The following is a 20,769-nucleotide window of genomic DNA, read 5'->3' as shown; positions in this document are numbered from 1 at the left end:
GTTAGCATGGAAAGCGGACGTTAAACGATGGTGATGATGATGATGAACTGCATTGCTTCTTTCCTGACTGTTCAAAGAATACTTCAAAAGTAACTGGTAGTGACTTCTCTTGAAAATGGACAAAACTTGGCATTGTGGTGTTATCAAGTGTCTGCAGAAAAATGGTTTATTTCCCATGGACATTAATGCTGACATGGTTGCTACATTAGGGGATAATACTCCACCTTTATCAAAAGTGCAAAAGTGGACAACTGAATCTAGGAGAGCAAGAAAGTCTTAAAGATAACTTGCAGTTTGGACGTCCTACAACTGGCACCACTAAGGAAAACATCGACCATATTCACCACATGGTGATGGATGACAGGCGATTGACTGTAAATCAACTAGCCAATGCTATTAGCATATTAGAATATTCTGCACAATGAGCTTGGCATGATGAAGGTTCCTGCTTGGTGGGTGCTACATCTGACACCTGATCAAAAGTGCACCAGGCTGATCACATCAAAGGAAAATCTGACATTGCTTAAGGAAGATCCAGCTTATTTCCTCGAACATTTCCGAAGCCAGGATGTGTGTTGGCTTCATCACTTTGAGCCAGAGACAAGGAGACATTCCATTTAGTGGAAACATCCCCTCCTCACCTGCTTCAAAGAAGGCCAAGATCGTTTCATTTACAGGGTGAGTGTTGGCTTCAGTTTTTTGGGATGCAAAAGGCATTGTGTTTTTTGACTATCTTCAAAAGAGCAACACTATCAATGGAAAATACTATGCCAACTTACTGAAGCAGTTACGAAATGTTATCGAGACAAAACAGCCAGGAAAACCACTGGAGTTTTGTTGCATTAGGACAATGCTCCATCACTCAAGTCCTTGCTTTTAATGGCTGCTGTCTATGACTATGGCTTTGAACTGGTTGATCACCTTCCTTATTCTACTGATTTGGGCCCCAGCTGACTATCATCCCTTTCCCAACATGAAAAAATAACTTTTTAACTAGCAGAATGAAAGCTTTTTCATCAATAGAATCCAAACACTGCAACACCACTGGAAGAAGAGTGTGGACTACAAAGGGAACTATGCTCAAAAATAAACTTCATTTGGTCACATGAGAATATCCTGGTCAGCCTATGAACTTTTCAGCCAACCCTTGTACTATTCTGCCACTTGGTGTTTTTCTATGTAGCTGCTAATGTTAAAGCTATCTGTGCACTATTTCTTGCTAATTTTTTAGGGGTTTATTTTTTCTTTCTTTCACTAGTTATTAATTTTTTATCTCTTTTTTTTTTATTCATTTCAGGAAATGGGAAAATGGTTTCTAGAATTTAATGATGAGCAGAAAAATATTTTTCTGAAAGGGTTGTTGGTAAGAGGCTGAACATTTTCTTACAAAATCAACATAATGAACTCTTCTCTGTTTATTTTCATAATTGCTTTCTATTGATTTGTACTGTAAATTTAAGCATTATGTTTAACCTGTCTATCACTGGTATTTTATATACTCCATTAAATGAACTATCGCAGTAACCACTACATTTTTACATATCTTGTCCTGGAACTGTCAGTCTGCTACAGTATTTATGGTTTGTGAATAATATATATGGATCCTGGTCAGAATTTCCAACCATGATTTTTCAGTTGTTCATTCGACTGAATGATCAGGATCATTCAATTAACATGAAAGAGGCTGAATATTCCACAGATACCTGTACTCTTAACATAATAAATACCAGTTAAGTGCTGGAATAAATGTAACTACTCCTGAGTAAGAGTATAAAAATGGCACTCCTCTGCCAACCCATGTTGTGCCAGTGTTCCAAAGAAGGCTTATCAAACCAGTGCAATCTCAAACTCAAATTCACAGCCTCCACATTGGACTGTGGTTGGTGGAGAGAACATATTGTGGCCTTCATCCTGTGGTGGACTAAACATAGGCAATCCAATCCAAACGGAATTCTCATACAGAAACAGCATGATATGGTGCGACAAGGCTAGACATTAAAATTACAGGTACAATCTAAGCAATGAGCTTCTATACAGTTTCCACCTTCTCAGTTTCACTCAAGATGAAGGTGCTTGGCCTTGGAGGTTAGAGTATTGCCCTTATGATCACAAAATCATGGTTTCAATTCCTCAACCAAGCACTATGTTGTGTTCTTGAGCAAGACACTTCATTTCACATTGCTTCAGTCCACTCAGCTTCAAATCAGTAACTCTGTAATGGACTGGTGTCCCATTCGCGAAATTTTTTTCCCACAAGAGTTCGGGACCCCAGTTATGAACTCATTTGCATACAGCCAATCAGAGCTCAATTATTAAACTAGTGTCTACCTAGTCTCGAAACTACTCTGGTTGAGTTCAGTGGATAATGTGCATTATAGCAAAACTGTTCTAAATGGGTTAATAGGGGTGACAAATGTGAAATTTAATGCATAAAGTGAATGGAGAGCTGCTCACCAATGATGCCATAAGTGTTGCCAATTTGTGTAATTTACTAAAAAATGTAAATGAGTGTAGTTTTCTAATTTTTTGACTGATTTTGTACATTCATAATTTAAAATGTTGCTGTTGATCTGGAAACATCGTAATCAATATGGCGTTGTCGTATTGCGCCCTCCTTGGGTACATGGGTAAATGCAGTATCACTAATCTCAGTCTGAGCATAGGTACCTAATGTTAATATTAATTTGCTGGTCCAATATGAAGATAAGCTTCATGCCTGATGCAAATAAGACCACCAAAAGCTACAATAAGAAAAGTGTTTGAAGGAATAAACCATACCACATTGTCCATCATGCAAGTTAATAAGACATGTTTGGACCTTAAATAGAGGGGATCTATTCATAAAATATTATGCCATCTCCACTCAATGCTGGTACAAACAGCAGTAAACCTGCAACTTATTCTAGGAGACATAGTGTAGGAGCACAAAGGATGCATGTCCTGGGACCCCAAAGCGAGTCCCAAAGGGAACAAGCATAGTGATTGGTAACTGGAAAGTGTAAGGACAGTTGCTTCTGATAGGATCCTATGGAGGAGGTGCCTAAGAACTCAATCCCCACAATGATCCCAGAAATAGTGAACAGAGAAAATGGAAAGATAGATTTAATATCTTCATTTTGAGCCAAAATTTTTATCTGAATAATTTATAAAATAATTTATATATAGGCGTAGAAGTGGTTCTGTGGTAAGTAGCTTGCTTACCAACCACATGGTTCCGGGTTCAGTCCTACTGCGTGGCACCTTGGGCAAGTGTCTTCTACTATAGCCTCGGGCCGACCAAAGCCTTGTGAGTGGATTTGGTAGACGGAAACTGAAAGAAGCCCGTCGTATATATGTATGTGTGTGTTTATGTGTCTGTATTTGCCCCCCCCCCCCACATCGCTTGACAACCGATGCTGATGTGTTTACGTCCCCGTAACTTAGCAGTTCGGCAAAAGAGAACGATAGAATAAGTACTAGGCTTACAAAGAATAAGTCCTGGGGTCGATTTGCTCGACTAAGGGCGGTGCTCAAGCATGGCCGCAGTCAAATGACTGAAACAAGTAAAAGAGTAAACAGTTGTAGAAATATTTACAAATTGTTTGTTTTAACATTCCATATGGTTTATGTCTCTAATAAAACCTTTCACTTTTTTTTTAAATCTAGAAAGGTTGTGAGTTGCCTCAGTTACATTTGCTTTCTGTGAAAATGGAGCCTAATTTGCATCGAGGTTGTCCTCCAAATTGCCAAGATATCATTACTTGGTTACCAACTAATTTAGCCACTAAAATCATGTCATTTCTAGATCCTGGTGAGTAATTTGTTTTTCCTTTTTTTGTTTACTGTACTACAATCATTGAATACTTAAAATTCACTTCTGTAGACAATCGAAAATATTTTTCTGTCCCTTGATTTTCACACCTGTAGGGATGAGTTTGACAACCCCATACCCTCCCCTCTCTGCCAGTCCATACAAATATAAATTATCTAACACTTTTTTTTGTACTTTTCACAAATTAGTTGGTTAGTGGTAGATTGATTTTGTACTTGATAACCTCACTTGTTGAAATTCTGGTTATACCCATGTTATGTTGCAATTATGCTCTGACACAAGCATTTAATCCTTTCCCATTAAATATTATCCCCCACTTTTGTGCTAACAGTTATCCCCACCTTAGAACCACTTCCCTTGTCACCGATCCCGCATTCTCAACATCATTCTTTACCACTTAATTTTCCACTGAACACTCCTTTCCCCATGAACATGGTCTCATATCTGCCACTGATGCCCTTTTGCATCACTAACTCTATCCACTTTATGTACCTCTGACCTCCATCTTTAGTGCTGTGTCTTCTCTCTCTCTCTCTCTCTCTCTTCACATTTCACACCATTTCTCTATTTTTCATTTATCTACAGCTTTACTATGTGGATCTCCACCTTGCACCCCTTTTTATGCACTACCACCTACCACCAGCTTCCTGATCTTCCCTAAATTGAAATTCTCAACTCAAAAAGTCTGATTCAGTTAAAGGCATGCTGAATTTTAAGTATCCTGGTCAGGAACACAACAAAATGCCTACAGTGGATTTGAACTCAAAACCATAAACACTGGCACTCCTAATATATTTTCACTTAAATCCCCTTCTCATTGCTTATTGCATATCCATCATCATCATCGTTTAACGTCCACTTTCCATGCTAGTATGGGTTGGACGATTTAACTGAGGACTGGTGAAACCGGATGGCAACACCAGGCTCCAATCTGATTTGGCAGAGTTTCTACAGCTGGATGCCCTTCCTAGCACCAACCACTCAGAGAGTGTAGTGGGTGCTTTTACGTGCCACTGACATGAAGGCCAGTCAGGCGGTACTGATCCATGTTTCCATTTTTATGACATTTTGATGCCTCTGTTTCCTCACTTCTTTCATCATCATTTTATGTGGAAAGTGGTTTCCATGTTGTCTTAACCCATTACCTCCCATAATTCTATTAACTGGAATTTTTTTGATGAAACTTGGATTTCTAGCATAAAACAGCCTTAGAAACACGCTGGAATGATCAAAATAACATTCTAAATAGAAATAAGCGAGATATTGGGTGAAAAATTAGCAAACCTCATTTGAATATCAGAGAAATATACCTAATAGATATAGCAAAAAGGTTAGATATGTGTAAATATTGACAGATAATTATGAAATTTGTAATTTTTAAGTGATCTCATATGAGATCACTGGTTGGTAATGGGTTAAGTTGGACACTATGATAGGATCTGACAAATTTGAAGACACCCCACCCCTCCATTGTACTCCAATGTCTCAGTATTGACATGATGTCTACAGCTGAATGCCCTTCCTAATGCCAACCACTTCATTGAGTTTTTTGGGGTTTTTTTTCCTTTCATCAGCACTAGTAAGATCAACTTATGCTTGACTAAAGAGAATAGGAGAGAGACTGGGATAATTTTAAGCAAGGTGATGATAAAGGGTTGGTTATAGTAAGGGCAATTGGTTTGTACATGTAGGAGGGTGAGGAGAGTAAGAGAGTAGATGCTGTTGGAGAAGGGTTTCATGGATTCATCATCATCATCATTTAACGTCCACTTTCCATGCTAACATGGGTTGGACGATTTGACTGGGGACTGGCGAACCAGATGGCTGCACCAGGCTCCAATCTGATCTGGCAGAGTTTCTACAGCTGGATGCCCTTCCTAATGCCAACCACTCCGATAGTGTAGTGGGTGCTTTTTACGTGCCACCGGCACGAGGGCCAGTCTAATGGTACTAGCAATGGCCATGCTCAAATGGTGTTTTTTACGTGCCACCTACACAGGAGTCAGTTCAATGTTTTGTTTATATTGAAATTTTAATGAGTGGTAAATGCCTGAGTTTTTATAATTAGAAAAAGATATATATTTTTGTGTTGTAATATAATTTCATAGGATTAAAAAAAGAATTTTTTTTGTTACAGTGACTCTATGCCGTTCTTCACAAGTTTGCAAAATTTGGCGCCGAATTTGTGAGGATCCTACTTTCTGGCGTCGGTTTTGTTGCCAGCCAAAATGGCAATTGTCTAAAATGGCAGAACATAAACAAGTGATCAATCATATGTCCCCTGAAGGTTGCATTCAGGTAAATGGTAAACTCTTACTAAAACTTTTACAAATAAAGCTGTTCACTGTATATCATTATCATAAATCTGTTTTCCATGCTGGCATGCGTTGGATGATTTGACTGGAGCCGGTAAGGCCTGGGGCCACACCAGACTCCATTGTCTGTTCTGGCATGATTTCTACAGTTGGATGCCCTTCCTAACACCAACCACTCCACAGAATGTACTGAGTGCTTTTAACGTGGCACCAGCACAAGCAGAGGATGAATTTCATTTAGGCAGACAACAGCCAGGTACACATCATTGACAAAGCCTGAAAAGGCTAAAATACATCTGACATTCTTGTGAGTCACTGCTGGGACAATGTTCACCGCATTCCAATATATATTGTATTTTAAACATGTATCTATGAAGAGATTTTCTCTCAGAGAAAACCACAGCATCATGCCTTTCACTGGTGTATATACATTAGGTATAGGACACAAATGGCTGTTTCCATATTATTATAGTAGCCTACAAAAATGACTAGTTAGGAAATTTAGCAATGTGACTAAAGATTTGCCATATATTCTATTTCTGTCTCTGCTTTCAAATTGTGCTCTTAGATAAAATGCAATAGTCCATTTAACTTAGTTCTACAGAAGCTGAAAATTGTCATTATTCTCATTTCAAAAGCCTACATTTTCAAACTTGAAAAAGTGAATACATAGAAAAAAATTAGCTGTTTGTTATTTTTTTTTTTTCTTTTTGGTGATGAATTTCTAATTGAGTAATATACATAACCGTGGGTCATTGGAATTATTTAACTTTTTGCAATCATTTTCGCTGTCTTGAACTGTTGGTTAGTGTCCTGAACTTGTTGTTTTTAATTCTTTCAGTGGAAGAAAGTTTTTGCTGAGCGGTTTCGATTGCGAAATAACTGGTTAAAAGGGCGTTGCACGGTCAGGACTTTTGAGGGACACACTCAAGGTAAATAATTGTTGGATTTTTAAACCTTCATTGTCTTGCTCAGATTGAGCAAAACCTATGGTCAAAGGCCTTCCAGCAGTGACCACCCTATATACACTGTCCAATGTGAATGTGTTGCTCCTGCTTCAAGATGGTAGGACATGATTTTAAAAAACTTGACTGCTATTTTAGCAGATCAAGCAATTGCACTGAGGCTCCTTTATTGGTTCAGACTTGTTTGAGTTTAGCACTGTTAATTACCTGTGATTTTAGCACTTTTAATTATATGTATCTAACACCCTTAATTACACGTCTTTAGCACTCTTAAGTACACCTGTGGCTTTAGCACCTTTACTTATACATACCTTAACACCCTTAATTACACATAAAGCTTTATTACCCTTAATTACACATATCTAATAGGCTCTGTGGTTAAGAAGTTTACTTCCTTTCCACATGGTTTCAGGTTCAGTCCTACTGCTTGGCACTTTGGGCAAGTGTTGTTGCTGTTGTCTTTTTTCTTATAGCCCCAGGCCAACCAAAGCATTGAGAGTAGATTTCATAGATAGAAACTGAAAGAAGCCTGATATTGGGGAAATGTCACCTTGCTTGGGAAGGGGTGATGGTTGGTGACAGGAAGGCCATAGAAAATCCGCTTTAATAAACTTTGTGCAAGCATGGCAAAGTGAATAAGGCAGCAAGCTGGCAGAAACGTTAGCATGCTGGGCGAAATGCTTAGTGGTATTTCGTCTGTCTTTACATTGTGAGTTCAAATTCTGCCAAGGTCAACTTTGCTTTTCATCCTTTCAGGATTGATAAATTAAGTACCAGTTGCATATTGGAGTCAATCTAATCAACTGGGCCCCTCCCCCCAAATTTTCGGGCCTTCTGCCCAGAGTAGAAAAGCATGGAAAAGTGAATGTTAAACAATGATGATGATAGTTATAGCAGCCTTAATTAGACTTATGGCTTTAGTACAATGATTATGTGCAAGTCTTATAGCAGTTTCAATCATATGTATGTCTTCATAATGATTTGTAACAGACACATGCCCAACAATTTCTTGTGAGTGTTGACTGTAAATTTCAATTCACTACTTGACTGTTACTTTGTTATCAACTCCAGGAAAATGAAAACTAAGCAGGAGTTGAACTCGTGACAAGGTGTGACCACTAAGCACCAAATGGCATTGTATCCACTTCTATATAGATTCTGCCGAATCCACTCCCTTCTGTGTGTCTTCACATCTATTAAAAAGATGTTGGCACAAATGTGGCTATTAGGTGCAGACAGACATGGTTTTGTGGTTAAGAAGCTTAGTTCCCAATCATGTAGTCCTTTGTGTTCAGTGGCATCTTGGGCAAGTATATTTGCAACCATTATGTGATATTTATTACAGGGTGCACACAAACACACATACAGGCTTCTTTCAATTTGTATCAAATCAAATCCACTTAATTGTAGTTGTGGCTGATGCCAGTGTCGTGCCACCAGAACAGAGACCAGTCAGACGGTACTGGCATCGGCCTGGCTTGACAGGTCTTCACAAGCACTGCATATCGCCCAACGATTGAAGGGTGGTTTAAACAGGCCAGTTACACAACACTGGCATCGGCCACAACAACAATTAAGTGGATTTGATTTGATACAAATTGGAAGAAGCCTGTGCGTGTGTATTTGTTTGTGTGCACCCTGTAATAAATATCACACAATGGTTGCAAATGAGCATCATTGTCATACAGATGAGGTTGTTTGTTTCCAGTATTCTGTGAAGAACATTCTTGGCCATGGGGGAAATAAATGAGGGTTGGTGACAGGAAGAACATCCAGCTGTGGAAAATCTGCCTCAGCAAACTTTATCTGACCCATTAAATAATGATGTATGCTTTCATTTTTAAAATGTTTTTGTTTTATCTCTGCTTTATTGATTTCTTTTTTTTTCTAGGTATTTCTTGTATTCAGTTTGACGATACACGAATCGTTAGCGGATCGTCAGACAAAACAATCCGGGTATGTTATATCTTAACTATCATTTTCGTTTCTTCTCCACATTTTATTCTACTTCAACTCTTGAATGTTGCATGCATTAAATATTAATCCCCACTGGCGTCAGGAGAGGCACCTAACCATAAAAATCATACCTAAACAGACAGTGGGGCTTGGTACAGTCTTTTGGCCTGCCAAATGCTCCAACCCATGCCAGCATCATCGTGGTGATGATGATGGCCAGCAGGCATCACAGAATAGTTTCTGAACTATTCCATCTATCTATACCTACAGATATACATTCCGCTATATTTATCTATCTATTCGTTTGATTCCCCTCCAATAAGTTACAGCTAGGCTTACATTTCACAGAGAATACCAGAATACGATTAAGACTACCTCGAGAGTTGTCTCCCATGATTGACCATAAAATGAAACTTGTACACACTGTGATGATACTTCCTGCCTTCTGGTAACAATTCGTTTCGCTGAATTGTTGGTGGATGAAAAAATGTATTCAGCTCCTGAAAATTTTTTTTTATATAAACATCAAATTACATTTGTTTCCCTTCAATCTGTTTATGGAGTTGGTAATATGGTTTCAGAGGAAACAATTATTTAATTACTTATAAATAACTTAATTTTCTTTCTCTCTCTCTCTCTCTCTCTCTCTCTCTCTCTCTCTCTCTCTCTCTCTCTCTCTCTCTCTCTCTCTCTCTCTCTCTCTCTCTCTCTCTAATATGTTTTTTGTTAATTGTCTCCTATGTTGTCCTTAAAATAGCAAACATATTTATCAACTTTCCTAATTCACTCCAGATTTGCTTCAATCTGTTTTTATTAGCATCCCCATTCATTCACCTGTTACTTATCACCCTTCATACTCCAGACATTTTCTGTAAACACAAGCTTTGGTGATTTTTAAACATCACACCATTTCTTCATGTAAGCAAATCATTTTTTAAGCTTGTAGCTGTGCAGTTAAGAAACTTGCTTCCCAACCATGTGGCCTTGGGTTCAGTCCCACTGCATGGTATCTTCTACTTATAGCCTTGGGACAACAAAAGCCTTGTGAGTGGATGTAGTAGACAGAAACTGAAAGAAGCCCATAGTGTGTATGTGTGTGTATAGATACCCTGTGTTAACATCATCTGATGGCTGTAAACAAGGATTACTGTCATGCAAGCAATGCTCATTTCCAAACTTCTGCAAAAATATGTCCAACCATGGGGAAATTATTACATCATCTTCATCATTTAACATCTGCTTTCCATGTTGGCATGAGTTGGGTGGTTTGACTGAAAACTGGCAATCCGAGGGGCTACACCAGGTTCCAATCTGATTTGGTAAGGTCTCTGTAGCTGGATGCCCTTCCTAACACCAACTTTTACATGCCACCGACATGGGTGCCAATGACCTAACACCAGCATCAGCCATGACTATGGTCTCATTTGACTTGACAGGTCTACACAAACACAGTATATCGCCAAAGGTTTGGTCACCTGTTATATCTATAAAATCATTAAAGGCATTAATGGTTTTTGGATTTTGTTAGCACTCCGTCGCTTACGACGTCGAGGGTTCCAGTTGAGCCAATCAACAGAACAGCCTGCTCATGAAATTAACGTGCGAGTGGCTGAGCACTCCACAGACATGTGTACCCTTAACGTAGTTCTCGGGGATATTCAGCGTGACAGTGTGACAAGGCTGACCATTTGAATTACAGGCACAACAGAAACAGGAAGTAAGAGTGAGAGAAAGTTGCGGTGGAAGAGTACAGCAGGGTTCGCCACCATCCCCTGACGGAGCCTCGTGGAGCTTTAGGTGTTTTCGCTCAATAAACACTCACAACGCCCGGTCTGGGAATCGAAACCGCGATCCTATGACTGCAAGTCTGCTGCCCTATCCACTGGGCCATTGCGCCTCCTCTAATGGTTTTTGGATAATTGACAGGGAACGAACATGTCCATTTGTTGCATGTAAACTTTCATTGACGTCTTTCTGTTCAATTTTTTAAATATTATGTATTCCTATGATTTTTTTTTTTCTCTCTACAGGTCTGGAATATTCGAACAAATGCTCCTTGGTCAGTTCAAACATTAGTTGGCCATAGTGGAACTGTACGGTGTTTGCATTTAGAAGGCAACCGTCTTGTGAGTGGTTCTTCAGACAGAACAATAAAAGTAAGTCCTCAACTAATTTCAAAATAAAAACTTCTTTTTCCTTCCCACAACCTAATCTTTCATACATAATGTATACTTTCCCTTCACTCGCTTACATAGGTTTGGGACTTATCAACCCAAGACAGATGGTCCAGTATAGCATGTAAAGTGACGATGGTAGGCCATTTGGATACAGTAAGGTGTTTACAGGTAAGTATTTTTAAATTTCAAATTGGTGAGATGTCAAATGTGTTGAAGACCTTTTGATAGACTTATCCCTTTAATTTGTCACACATTATCATTCTGATTTTGAGGATTGTGTTAAGAATATAGGTGTCTGTGGAATACTCACCCATTTGCACTACATTGTAATGTAAGTGGGTGAATATTCCACGGGCACTTGTACCCTTAACACAATCCTCAGAATCAGCCTGATAGTGTATAACAAAGGTGCAGGCATGGTTGTGTGTTAAGAAGTTTGCTTCCCAACCACATGATTCCAGGTTCAGTCCCACTGTGTGGTACCTTGGGCAAGTGTCTTCTGTTAGCTTTAGTCCAACCAAAGCTATGTGAGTGAATTTGACAAATGGAAATGGAAAGAAGCCCATCTTGTGTGTGTCTGTCTTTGATTGTCCCCCTTCACTGCTTAACAACCTGTGTTGGGGTGTTTACATTCTCATAACTTAGCAATTAGGCTAAAAAAAAAACAATAGAGTGTGTACAAGGCTTTAAAACAAAGCAAAAATAAGTGCTGGAGTAAATTCATTCTGCTGAAATTCTTCATGGCGGTGCCCCAGCGTGGCCACTGTATATTGACTGAAAAGATAATGGATTGCTAATTAATGACCAATATTTAATTGTTGCTGTCTGGCCCCACCCATATCAGCTTTAATCACCACAGTCATCCTGGACCACATTGAAAGTGTCCTGTGATTAAATGAAATTTAGTCACCAATTGACATGCTCCAACCTCTAGCCCACAAGTGTGCTGTCTCCTATCTCTGTCTTTTTTTATTGCTACTCTAATCATCTCTGTTCCTCAAAACTAACTGGTCTTGTACCTCCACCATTCAAACACCTCAATCTACTTGTCTCTCCACCTCTCATCACTCTTAGTGCATCCAACCTGCACACACACACACATATTAACCACTATACTCTGGCCTTGCTTCCTAGAACGTCTGCTTTCAAGTTCACTGACCTCCAAGGGTCTGCAAAAGCCATGAGCAATAACCTTTCCTCCAGATTCAACAAACAGATAACAAAGATCTGTGATCAAAGGTGCTCTAGTCATGATTGTCCTCTCTTTTGTTTTTTTTCCAGTCTGTGTATCATTGACTACAATATCCAATGTCCTCTCCTTTACGACAGGAAGTAATTTAAAGGAAATTTGAATGCTCTTTCTAGCAGATCAAGTGACCGCATGGAAGTTGCCACTTCATTTCACATTCCTCCAATCCCCTAAGCTGAAAAATGAGTACCACCAGTAGCTGGGAATTAACTCTGTGAAGGCTTTCAGGGTCTTCAGAGAGAAGTTTTGTATTTTAAGTCACCTAAATTCCTTGAAAATCTGGATAAGCTCTGACCTCATGGATCTCAAGAGAGACTTTACACTGTAGAGACACCTTATAACAAGAAATCTGGATAAGATTTGCCTCTAAGCTCATGACAGACTTTATAGTATAGAGGCACCTTATAATATGAAAACATACTTCAAGTGTTTGTCTACACAGGCAACGTTTCTTCTTTCTCTCGAACTTAGTTTTTTTAAAGTTTTTACCAAAGAAATAAGAAAAATGATCATAATCACTCCATATACAATTTAATATTTTTTGTTTCTGTAGGCAGACGACGAGAAGTTAATAAGTGGTTCTTATGATAAAACACTGAAAGTATGGGATATTCGAACAGGAGAATGTAAAATGAAACTCAGGTAAAAATATTGCAATTTTGGTTAAGCAGTTTATTTTGGTCAGCGAGAAATGGAATAATGTTGATCGAATTTATCTTTTACTCTCAACTATTCTTCAAACTTGTTATAGAAGTTGATATTGTGTTATATTTTACTGGCTCATTAGGAATTCACTAAATATAGGTCACATAATTTAACTCTTTAGCATTTAAGCTGGACATATATTGCCTTACTGGCACGTGAAAAACATTCAAGCAAGGTCATTGTCAGTGCCACTGGACTGGCTCCTGTGCAGGTGGCATGTAAAAAACACCATTTTAAGTGTGGCTGTTGCCAGTACCGCCTGACTGGCCCTCGTGCCGGTGGCACATAAATGCACCCGCTACACTCTCGGAGTGGTTGGCATTATAAGGGCATCCAGCTGTAGAAACTCTGCCAGATCAGATTGGAGCCTGGTGCAGCCATATGGTTCACCAGTCCTCAGTCAAATCGTCCAACCCATGCTAGCATGGAAGGCGGACGTTAAATGATGATGATATGTGGCCAAAAATATTCTATTTGATCTATATTCAAACTGGCCTGATCTGGCCTCTCACACCTACTTTACTCTGTCATTGTAAAAATTTACAGTCACATCATCAAAATCTCAAAGCTATGAGATAATGCATGATTAATTCAAAACAATGTGAATAAATAAGCATTAAGTTTTGACCGAATAATCTGAATGCTAAAGGGTTAATGTATTTTATGACAAAAACATTAAATTAATGTGCATGATATATATTTTGTTTGTAAAAAATATAATCTGAAGTTGGTGCTTTGTAGGTTTGAATTCCATTTATTACCTTTCGTGGTTATAACTCCAAAATTACTTGAGAACAAACCTAGAAATAATTTCTTATACTATTAGATGTTTAGCCCTTTACCATTTAAACTGGCCATATCTGGCCAAAATATTTCATGTTTTACGTTCAAACTGACCAGGCTCTGTCACACCTACCTGGATTAAATAATCACATCATCAAAAGCTTGAAGATATGGGATGGTGCAGGATTGATTCAAAATAATTTGAATCGATAAGCATTACATTTGATAGAATAATCTGAACACTAAAGAGTTAAAAATTTGAAATTTCAATTTTGATTTCATGGTATTACTGCATGCAGGTTGACATAAGCTTGTATTAAATGTTATATTTCTTTTTAGGGGCCATTCAGCTGCAGTTCTATGTGTACGCTTCAATGAGTCAAAAATTGTATCTGGCTCGGCAGACAAAACAATCAAGGTGATTAATTCTTTTATTAACTTGAAAGTTCATAATCAACCTAATTAACTCTGATCTAGCAGATATTAGATCAATATTGTTTATTGCAGGGATTGTATAAGATGCAAGCATGGTTGTGTTTTTAAGAAGTTTTCTTTGCAACCTTGTGATTTTGGATTCAGTCCCGCTGCTTGGCAACATGGACAAAAGGTTTCTACTATCTGACCATAGAAAATCTACCTCATTAAGTCTTTGTCCAACCCATGCAAGCATGGAAAAGTGGACGTTATAATGATGAGCTTTTGCATAGTTTCTGTCTTCCTAATTCCAATCATGTTCTGGATTCGATCCCACTGCGTAGCACCTTGACCAGGTGCCATCTGTCTAACTCCTATGCATAAGATTTGATAGATAGTAACTATGCGAAAGCCCATTAGCAGGATTATTTCTGTTCATGGCTGGTAGACTTAATCCCTCACTCAGGAATTTTGGAAAGCACTATACATTTCCCAATGACTTTGCAACAAAATACTTTGTTAAAGGCACCCAAGGATACCTGGAAACAGTTATGGGAGTTGCCCTTCCTTCTTTGACTGTTTTTGTTTGTTGGCACTGTCGCTTACGACGTCGAGGGTTCCAGTTGATCCGATCAACGGAACAGCCTGCTCGTGAAATTAACGTGCATGTGGCTGAGCACTCCATAGACACGTATACCCTTAACGTAGTTCTCGGGGATATTCAGCATGACAAGGCTGACCCTTTGAATTACAGGCACAACAGAAACAGGAAGTAAGAGTGAGAGAAAGTTGTGGTGGAAAAGTACAGCAGGGTTCGCCACCATCCCCTGCCGGAGCCTCGTGGAGCTTTAGGTGTTTTCGCTCAATAAACACTCACAACGCCCAGTCTGGGGATCGAAACCGCGATCCTATGACCGTGAGTCCACTGCCCTAACCACTGGGCCATTGCGCCTCCACTAAGCCTTCATTAAAAAAGATATTGAACTATTTTGTTCAAGGCAATACCAAAGGTACTGCACAGTGAGATTGAACCAAAAACCATATAGCCGCAAAGGAACTTCTTAGCCTACATTTCCATGCTTGCTCTCATTTACTTAAAATCTTCATTGCTCAACACAAATGGATTATCATAGATTTGAGGAACTGTTACAGATGGTGGGGTTGTTGCAGCATCAACCATATCTTTTACTTGATCCCGCCATTGGACTGTGGCCATGCTGGGGCACAGCCTTTAAGGGTTTAGTCATACAAATTAACCCCCGTACTTATTTTTTATCTATCAGTCTCTTTTGCTGAAGCACTGTTATGGGAATGTAAACAAACCAGCACCGGTTGTTAAGCAGTGGTGGGAGAATGAACACAAAGACATACGCATGTATACAGATACACAGACATCAAGCTTCCACCTACCAAATTCATTCACAAAGCATTGGTTGGCCAAGGTGCCATGCAGTGGGACTGAAACTAAAATCATGTGGATGCAAGGCAAACTTCTTAACCACACAGCCACTCTATTAGATGGAATACTTTTGAAATATTACTACCAGACATTTCATTATCATCCAGTGTTTTAAATCTGGGTTTTGACCCCGTTAATGGCGGTGGCCAGATCTACTTCAATGCCATAGCAACTGAGGTAGGCAGGTGCATGCCCACCCCAACCTTTGGGCGGGCTGGTGCCCATTCTCCTTTGCTATCATAAGGCTTTTTTGGAGCTGGACTTTCTATGGGGAGTATGCCCTTGCTTACCCCCGACCTCAGTTTCTAGACATGAGTGGTCCCAAGACCATGGCCTCTACCATGATTTTTAAGAGATATAGTGGAAAACTATCTCAGGAAGGCAGGGACGCTACTCCTTGAGACCACTTTCGGAGCCCCACTACCTATGTAGGTACTATAGGAGATTATGGCAACACACCCTCACATTTCTTTTTAATTAATTAATTAATTAAGCTTTATTTATTAAACAGGTTTGGAATTTTGATGCTAACTGTATCATGACATTGGATGGTCATCAGAATGCTGTCACTTGTCTGCAGTTTGATTCAACTCGAATTGTTAGTGGGTCGCTCGATTGTAACCTCAAATTTTGGGACATCCACACTGGAGTGTGTGTTAACACTATTGACTGGAAAGCTGCTGAAGGACACACGGGTGTAGTCAGGTAAAGTATAATGCACTTCTCGCTATTTTTAAACTGAGATCCTTTTCTTAAGACATACCTAATTTTCAGCTTGGTTTATTTTTATAAAAATTAAAACAATTATCGTTTGTGTAAGTAACCAAAGCACCAAAATTATTAGACAGCAGCTATCTATTTATCTATCCATCATATATATCCACACACATTCGCACACACAGATATAGATTGTTTAACATCCACCTTTCCATGGCTCAGACAAAATATGTTGAGCATTTTCTACGGCTGGATGCCCTTCCTGTCACCAACGCTTACCTGTTTCCAAACAAGGTCATATATGCACTTGGTCAGACATGACTTTCACAGAAGATTGGAAATGTACTTCATCTTTGTATGATGGTGATGCTCAATGACAAGCATATGATGTCAAGACAAGGTTATACACAAACATACACATACTAGCTTAAAAGTCACCCTAGCAGGCAGATTTTAAGTTAGCTCCTGTGGAGGGCTCTTCATTAGGTTTTGGGCCCAACAGTGACACTTCATGCATGGAGTACATATTAAATTTTATTAAATTGGACTGACTCCTGTGCAGGTGGCACGTAAAAAAACACCATTTGAGTGTGGCCGTTGCCAGTACCGCCGGACTGGCCCTCAGGCCGGTGGCACATAAAAAGCACCCACTACACTCTCGGAGTGGTTGGCATCAGGAAGGGCATCCAGCTGTAGAAACTCTGCCAGATCAGATTGGGGCCTGGTGCAGCCATCTGGTTCGCCAGTCCTCTGTCAAATCGTCCAACCCATGCTAGCATGGAAAGCGGACATTAAACAATGATGATGATATGTATGTATGTGTGTGAGTGTATTTATATATATATATGTGTGTGTGTGTGCACACATACATACACATATAATGTACTGATCCTTGAAGAAAATTCAACAAAAAAAGTAGTCCATCTGTTGAGAGATAAATATTGTTTATTTAAGGTTACAATACATGTATTAAAGTGCTACTGTTGTGAGAATTCAAATATATTCTTCAGGTGCAAACCACATATAACAAACTAAAGAAATTGAATATGATTTTATACACATACACACACACCTGAAGAATATGTCTGAGTTCTCTCAACATATGGAACTGTTAGTAGTACTTCAATACATGTACTGTGACCTTAAATAAATAATATATATATTAGCGGTCGGGAGGAGGCAGTGTGTAAGGCTGATAAAATATATGCAAACTATAGACTAATTTAACCCAAAACTAAATGTAAAGTAATCTAAGAAATATGCTGCAAGCTGGTTGGTTGGTTGGTTGGCAGCAAACTGTAGATTACTATGGGAGATTATGGCAACACACTCTCACTTTCTGGCTTTTCTGTTTGATCTATTAGCAGCCCAGCAATTTTTTGTCTGTTATTCTTATTACCACTGTAGTTTCTCTGGCTGCTGATTGAACAAAAATATTTCAAATTTATTTCCTCTCCCCTTTCCTCACTCAGATTTTCTGAAAGTTAAATGAGTTCGTAGCTAAACAATTAAGTGTAGTGTTATTCTATGGAATTTCATTTTAATCTGATGAATTTAATGTTAACTTCAGCAAAAAAAAAAAAAAAAAAATTTGAAAAATCTTTAGAAACTTTTTACATTCAAAAAATTTTCTTTCTTTTAGTGTTAACTGTAGAAACTACAGCTATTGTTTGTTTGTATTTTAAGTATTTATTTATTTTATTTTATTTAAGATGTCTCCAAGCTGATTCCTGGAGGGTTGTAAGTGCTGCTGATGACAAAACTATCAAAGTAAGCTTATTAACATTGCCTTCAGATTATTTTCTGTTCTGTTTCAACCGTGTTCTGAATTCAAACTCCTCTTCCACACATCCATATTCTCCTCTTACTATTCATGGAAGTGTCATGGGGGAGGGGGTGGGTAGAGTTTTCGGACACCTTATCCATGAAGTCCTATCACAAGCAACCACCATTCTTTTCTACTCTAGGTACAAGGCCCGAAATTTTTGGAGAAGGAACTAGTCGATTAGATCGACCCCAGTACATGACTGGTACTTAATTTATCAACCCCGAAAGGATGAAAGGCAAAGTCGACCTTGGTGGAATTTGAACTCAGAACATAAAGACAGACGAAATACCGCTAAGCATTTCGCCTGGTGTGCTAATGTTTCTTATTTCTTTACTGCCCACAAGGAGCTACACACAGGGGACAAACAAGGACAGACAAAGGGATTAAGTCGATTATATCGACCCCAGTGTGTAACTGGTACTTATTTAATTGACCCTGAAAGGATGAAAGGCAAAGTTGACTTCGGTGGAATTTGAACTCAGAACGTAGCGGCAGACGAAATACCGCTAAGCATTTCACCTGGTGCAGTACTGAGGGAGGTGGCATTGTGTCATGTGTAGAGAAGCTAAAGTAGGAGAGTGAGATATGGACGGTTGTCTTGCTGTAGAGGATATACATGGGCACCCCAACAGGAATGGGAGAAAAGATAGTGGAGGTGAGGTATCAGGGAGGACTCTCAGAGTATAAGAAGGGGCAGAAAGAGAGAATAGTGTGGAGTGGGATAGAGAATTGAGGATGGGTGGGTAGGTAGGGAGGATGAGGTGAAGTGTTGGGGAGATAGTAGAGTTTTCATGATGAAACATTTATAATTAAAACAAGGAATAATTTGAATTTGCAGTGTTTATGTTTTTCTTTAATTTTTAAATAGATTAGGAAGAAATTACTCAGGGATACACTCTGCATGAAAACTAAACGATAAGATCAGTGTTAACATATTTAACTTAATATAGACTTTCTTGGATCAGTAAATTAATTACAATTACACTTGCAGTGAGGAGGCAAAAACTTAAGCGTTTTAATTTTGGTCAAGAAATGCAGGGGAGATAACTTGGATAGTTTTTTGTTCTTTTTTTAAACTTATACTCAAGAGGGAAGGTCATGATCCTTTACACTACCTCCAAGATTGGTGGGATGGGGTGGAAGGTATCCTAAAATTAGAAACAAAGTGGACTCTGCTAAAGGCACCTAAGGTGCCAGAGAGGGGTGTTAAAATGGACATCAGATGAAGTCTACTACCTAAGTAGACCATGACAAGATTTGAACTCGAAATGCAAATAATTGCAAGAAATACTGCTCAGTAATTCGTTAGATGTTTTTACTGTTGTGCCAATCTGCCACACTTGATTAAGTTTTATTGACTCTGAGAGGATAAAATGCATAGGTGACCTCACTGGAGTTTGAGCTCAGATGCAGATAATCAGAACAAATACCAACAGTCCAATGACTCTGCCACTTCTTCATAGAATCTAGACAACGCAGTAGGAAATAAGTCTGTTGCTGACACTACAGGGACAGCTCCAGGCATGTTTCAGTTTTATAAAGTCTCCTCAGTGAATTGTTATGCATTAATAAAGCTGACATTTATATGGATCATCATCACCATTGTTTAACGTCCGTATTCTATGCTGGAATGGGTTGGATGGTTTGACTGAGGACTGGCAAGCCAGGAGGCTGCACCAGGTTCCAATTTGATCTGGCAATGTTTCTACAGCTGGATACCCTTCCTAACGCCAACCACTCCAAGAGTATAGTTGGGTGCTTTTTATATGCCACCAGCACAGGAGCTAGTCAGGTGGGACTGGCTTTGGCCATGTTCAGATGTTGCTTTTTATGTGCTACCGGCACAGGAGCCAGTCAGGACAGGAGATCTGGCATCAACCACTTTCGGATGGTACTTTTTACATGCCACCAGCACAGGAGCCAGTTTGGCGGCACTGGCATCAGCCACAACTTCAATTTCCATTTGATTATGATTTGATTTTTGATTTTCTTGACATCATTTCATTTACTTGAAAATTAATGAAATTAAATTATAGATTAAATTATAGATTAAATTATAGATTAAATTATAGATTAAATTATAGATTAAATTATAGATTAAATTATAGATTAAATTATAGATTAAATTATAGATTAAATTATGAAATTAAATTATATATTCACGGAATGTTGTATAATAAGGATTTGTCACATTGGCACTAAATATGTGAAAAGGTGATTTATATAATACCAGTACCACAAAGAGAAAGAAAGTTTGTCAACTCCAACTTACAATATAAAGGTAACTAAATATTGCGAGGTATTCAGAATGTCACTCCACTATTTCTATCATGATGTTCTTGATTGATTGAATTCCAAACTTCCAAAATATAAATTTCTTATTTTCAGTT

At 38.7% G+C, this 20,769-nt stretch overlaps 1 protein-coding gene across 5 annotated transcripts in view; it reads left to right on the top strand.

Moving 5' to 3' along the window:
• LOC106877062 (uncharacterized) overlaps positions 1-20,769 on the top strand; it is an 80,915-nt gene that overhangs the window by 58,895 nt on the left and 1,251 nt on the right. For all 5 annotated transcript variants that reach the window (XM_052966901.2, XM_052966903.2, XM_014925854.3 and 2 more), the window contains 11 exons: positions 1,298-1,363; positions 3,646-3,790; positions 5,949-6,109; positions 6,968-7,058; positions 8,983-9,047; positions 11,078-11,203; positions 11,303-11,392; positions 13,027-13,115; positions 14,301-14,379; positions 16,346-16,539; positions 18,264-18,321. In XM_052966901.2, the coding sequence (XP_052822861.1) occupies positions 1,298-1,363; positions 3,646-3,790; positions 5,949-6,109; positions 6,968-7,058; positions 8,983-9,047; positions 11,078-11,203; positions 11,303-11,392; positions 13,027-13,115; positions 14,301-14,379; positions 16,346-16,539; positions 18,264-18,321 (1,164 nt within the window). The remainder of the gene's footprint in view (positions 1-1,297; positions 1,364-3,645; positions 3,791-5,948; positions 6,110-6,967; positions 7,059-8,982; positions 9,048-11,077; positions 11,204-11,302; positions 11,393-13,026; positions 13,116-14,300; positions 14,380-16,345; positions 16,540-18,263; positions 18,322-20,769) is intronic.

Source organism: Octopus bimaculoides, chromosome 4, assembly GCF_046866305.1.
Source record: "Octopus bimaculoides isolate indiv1 chromosome 4, ASM4686630v1, whole genome shotgun sequence".
Classification (NCBI taxonomy): Eukaryota; Metazoa; Mollusca; class Cephalopoda; order Octopoda; family Octopodidae; genus Octopus; species Octopus bimaculoides.
Note: the sequence above shows the minus strand (reverse complement) of the source record. Positions and strands in the feature narration are given on the sequence as shown.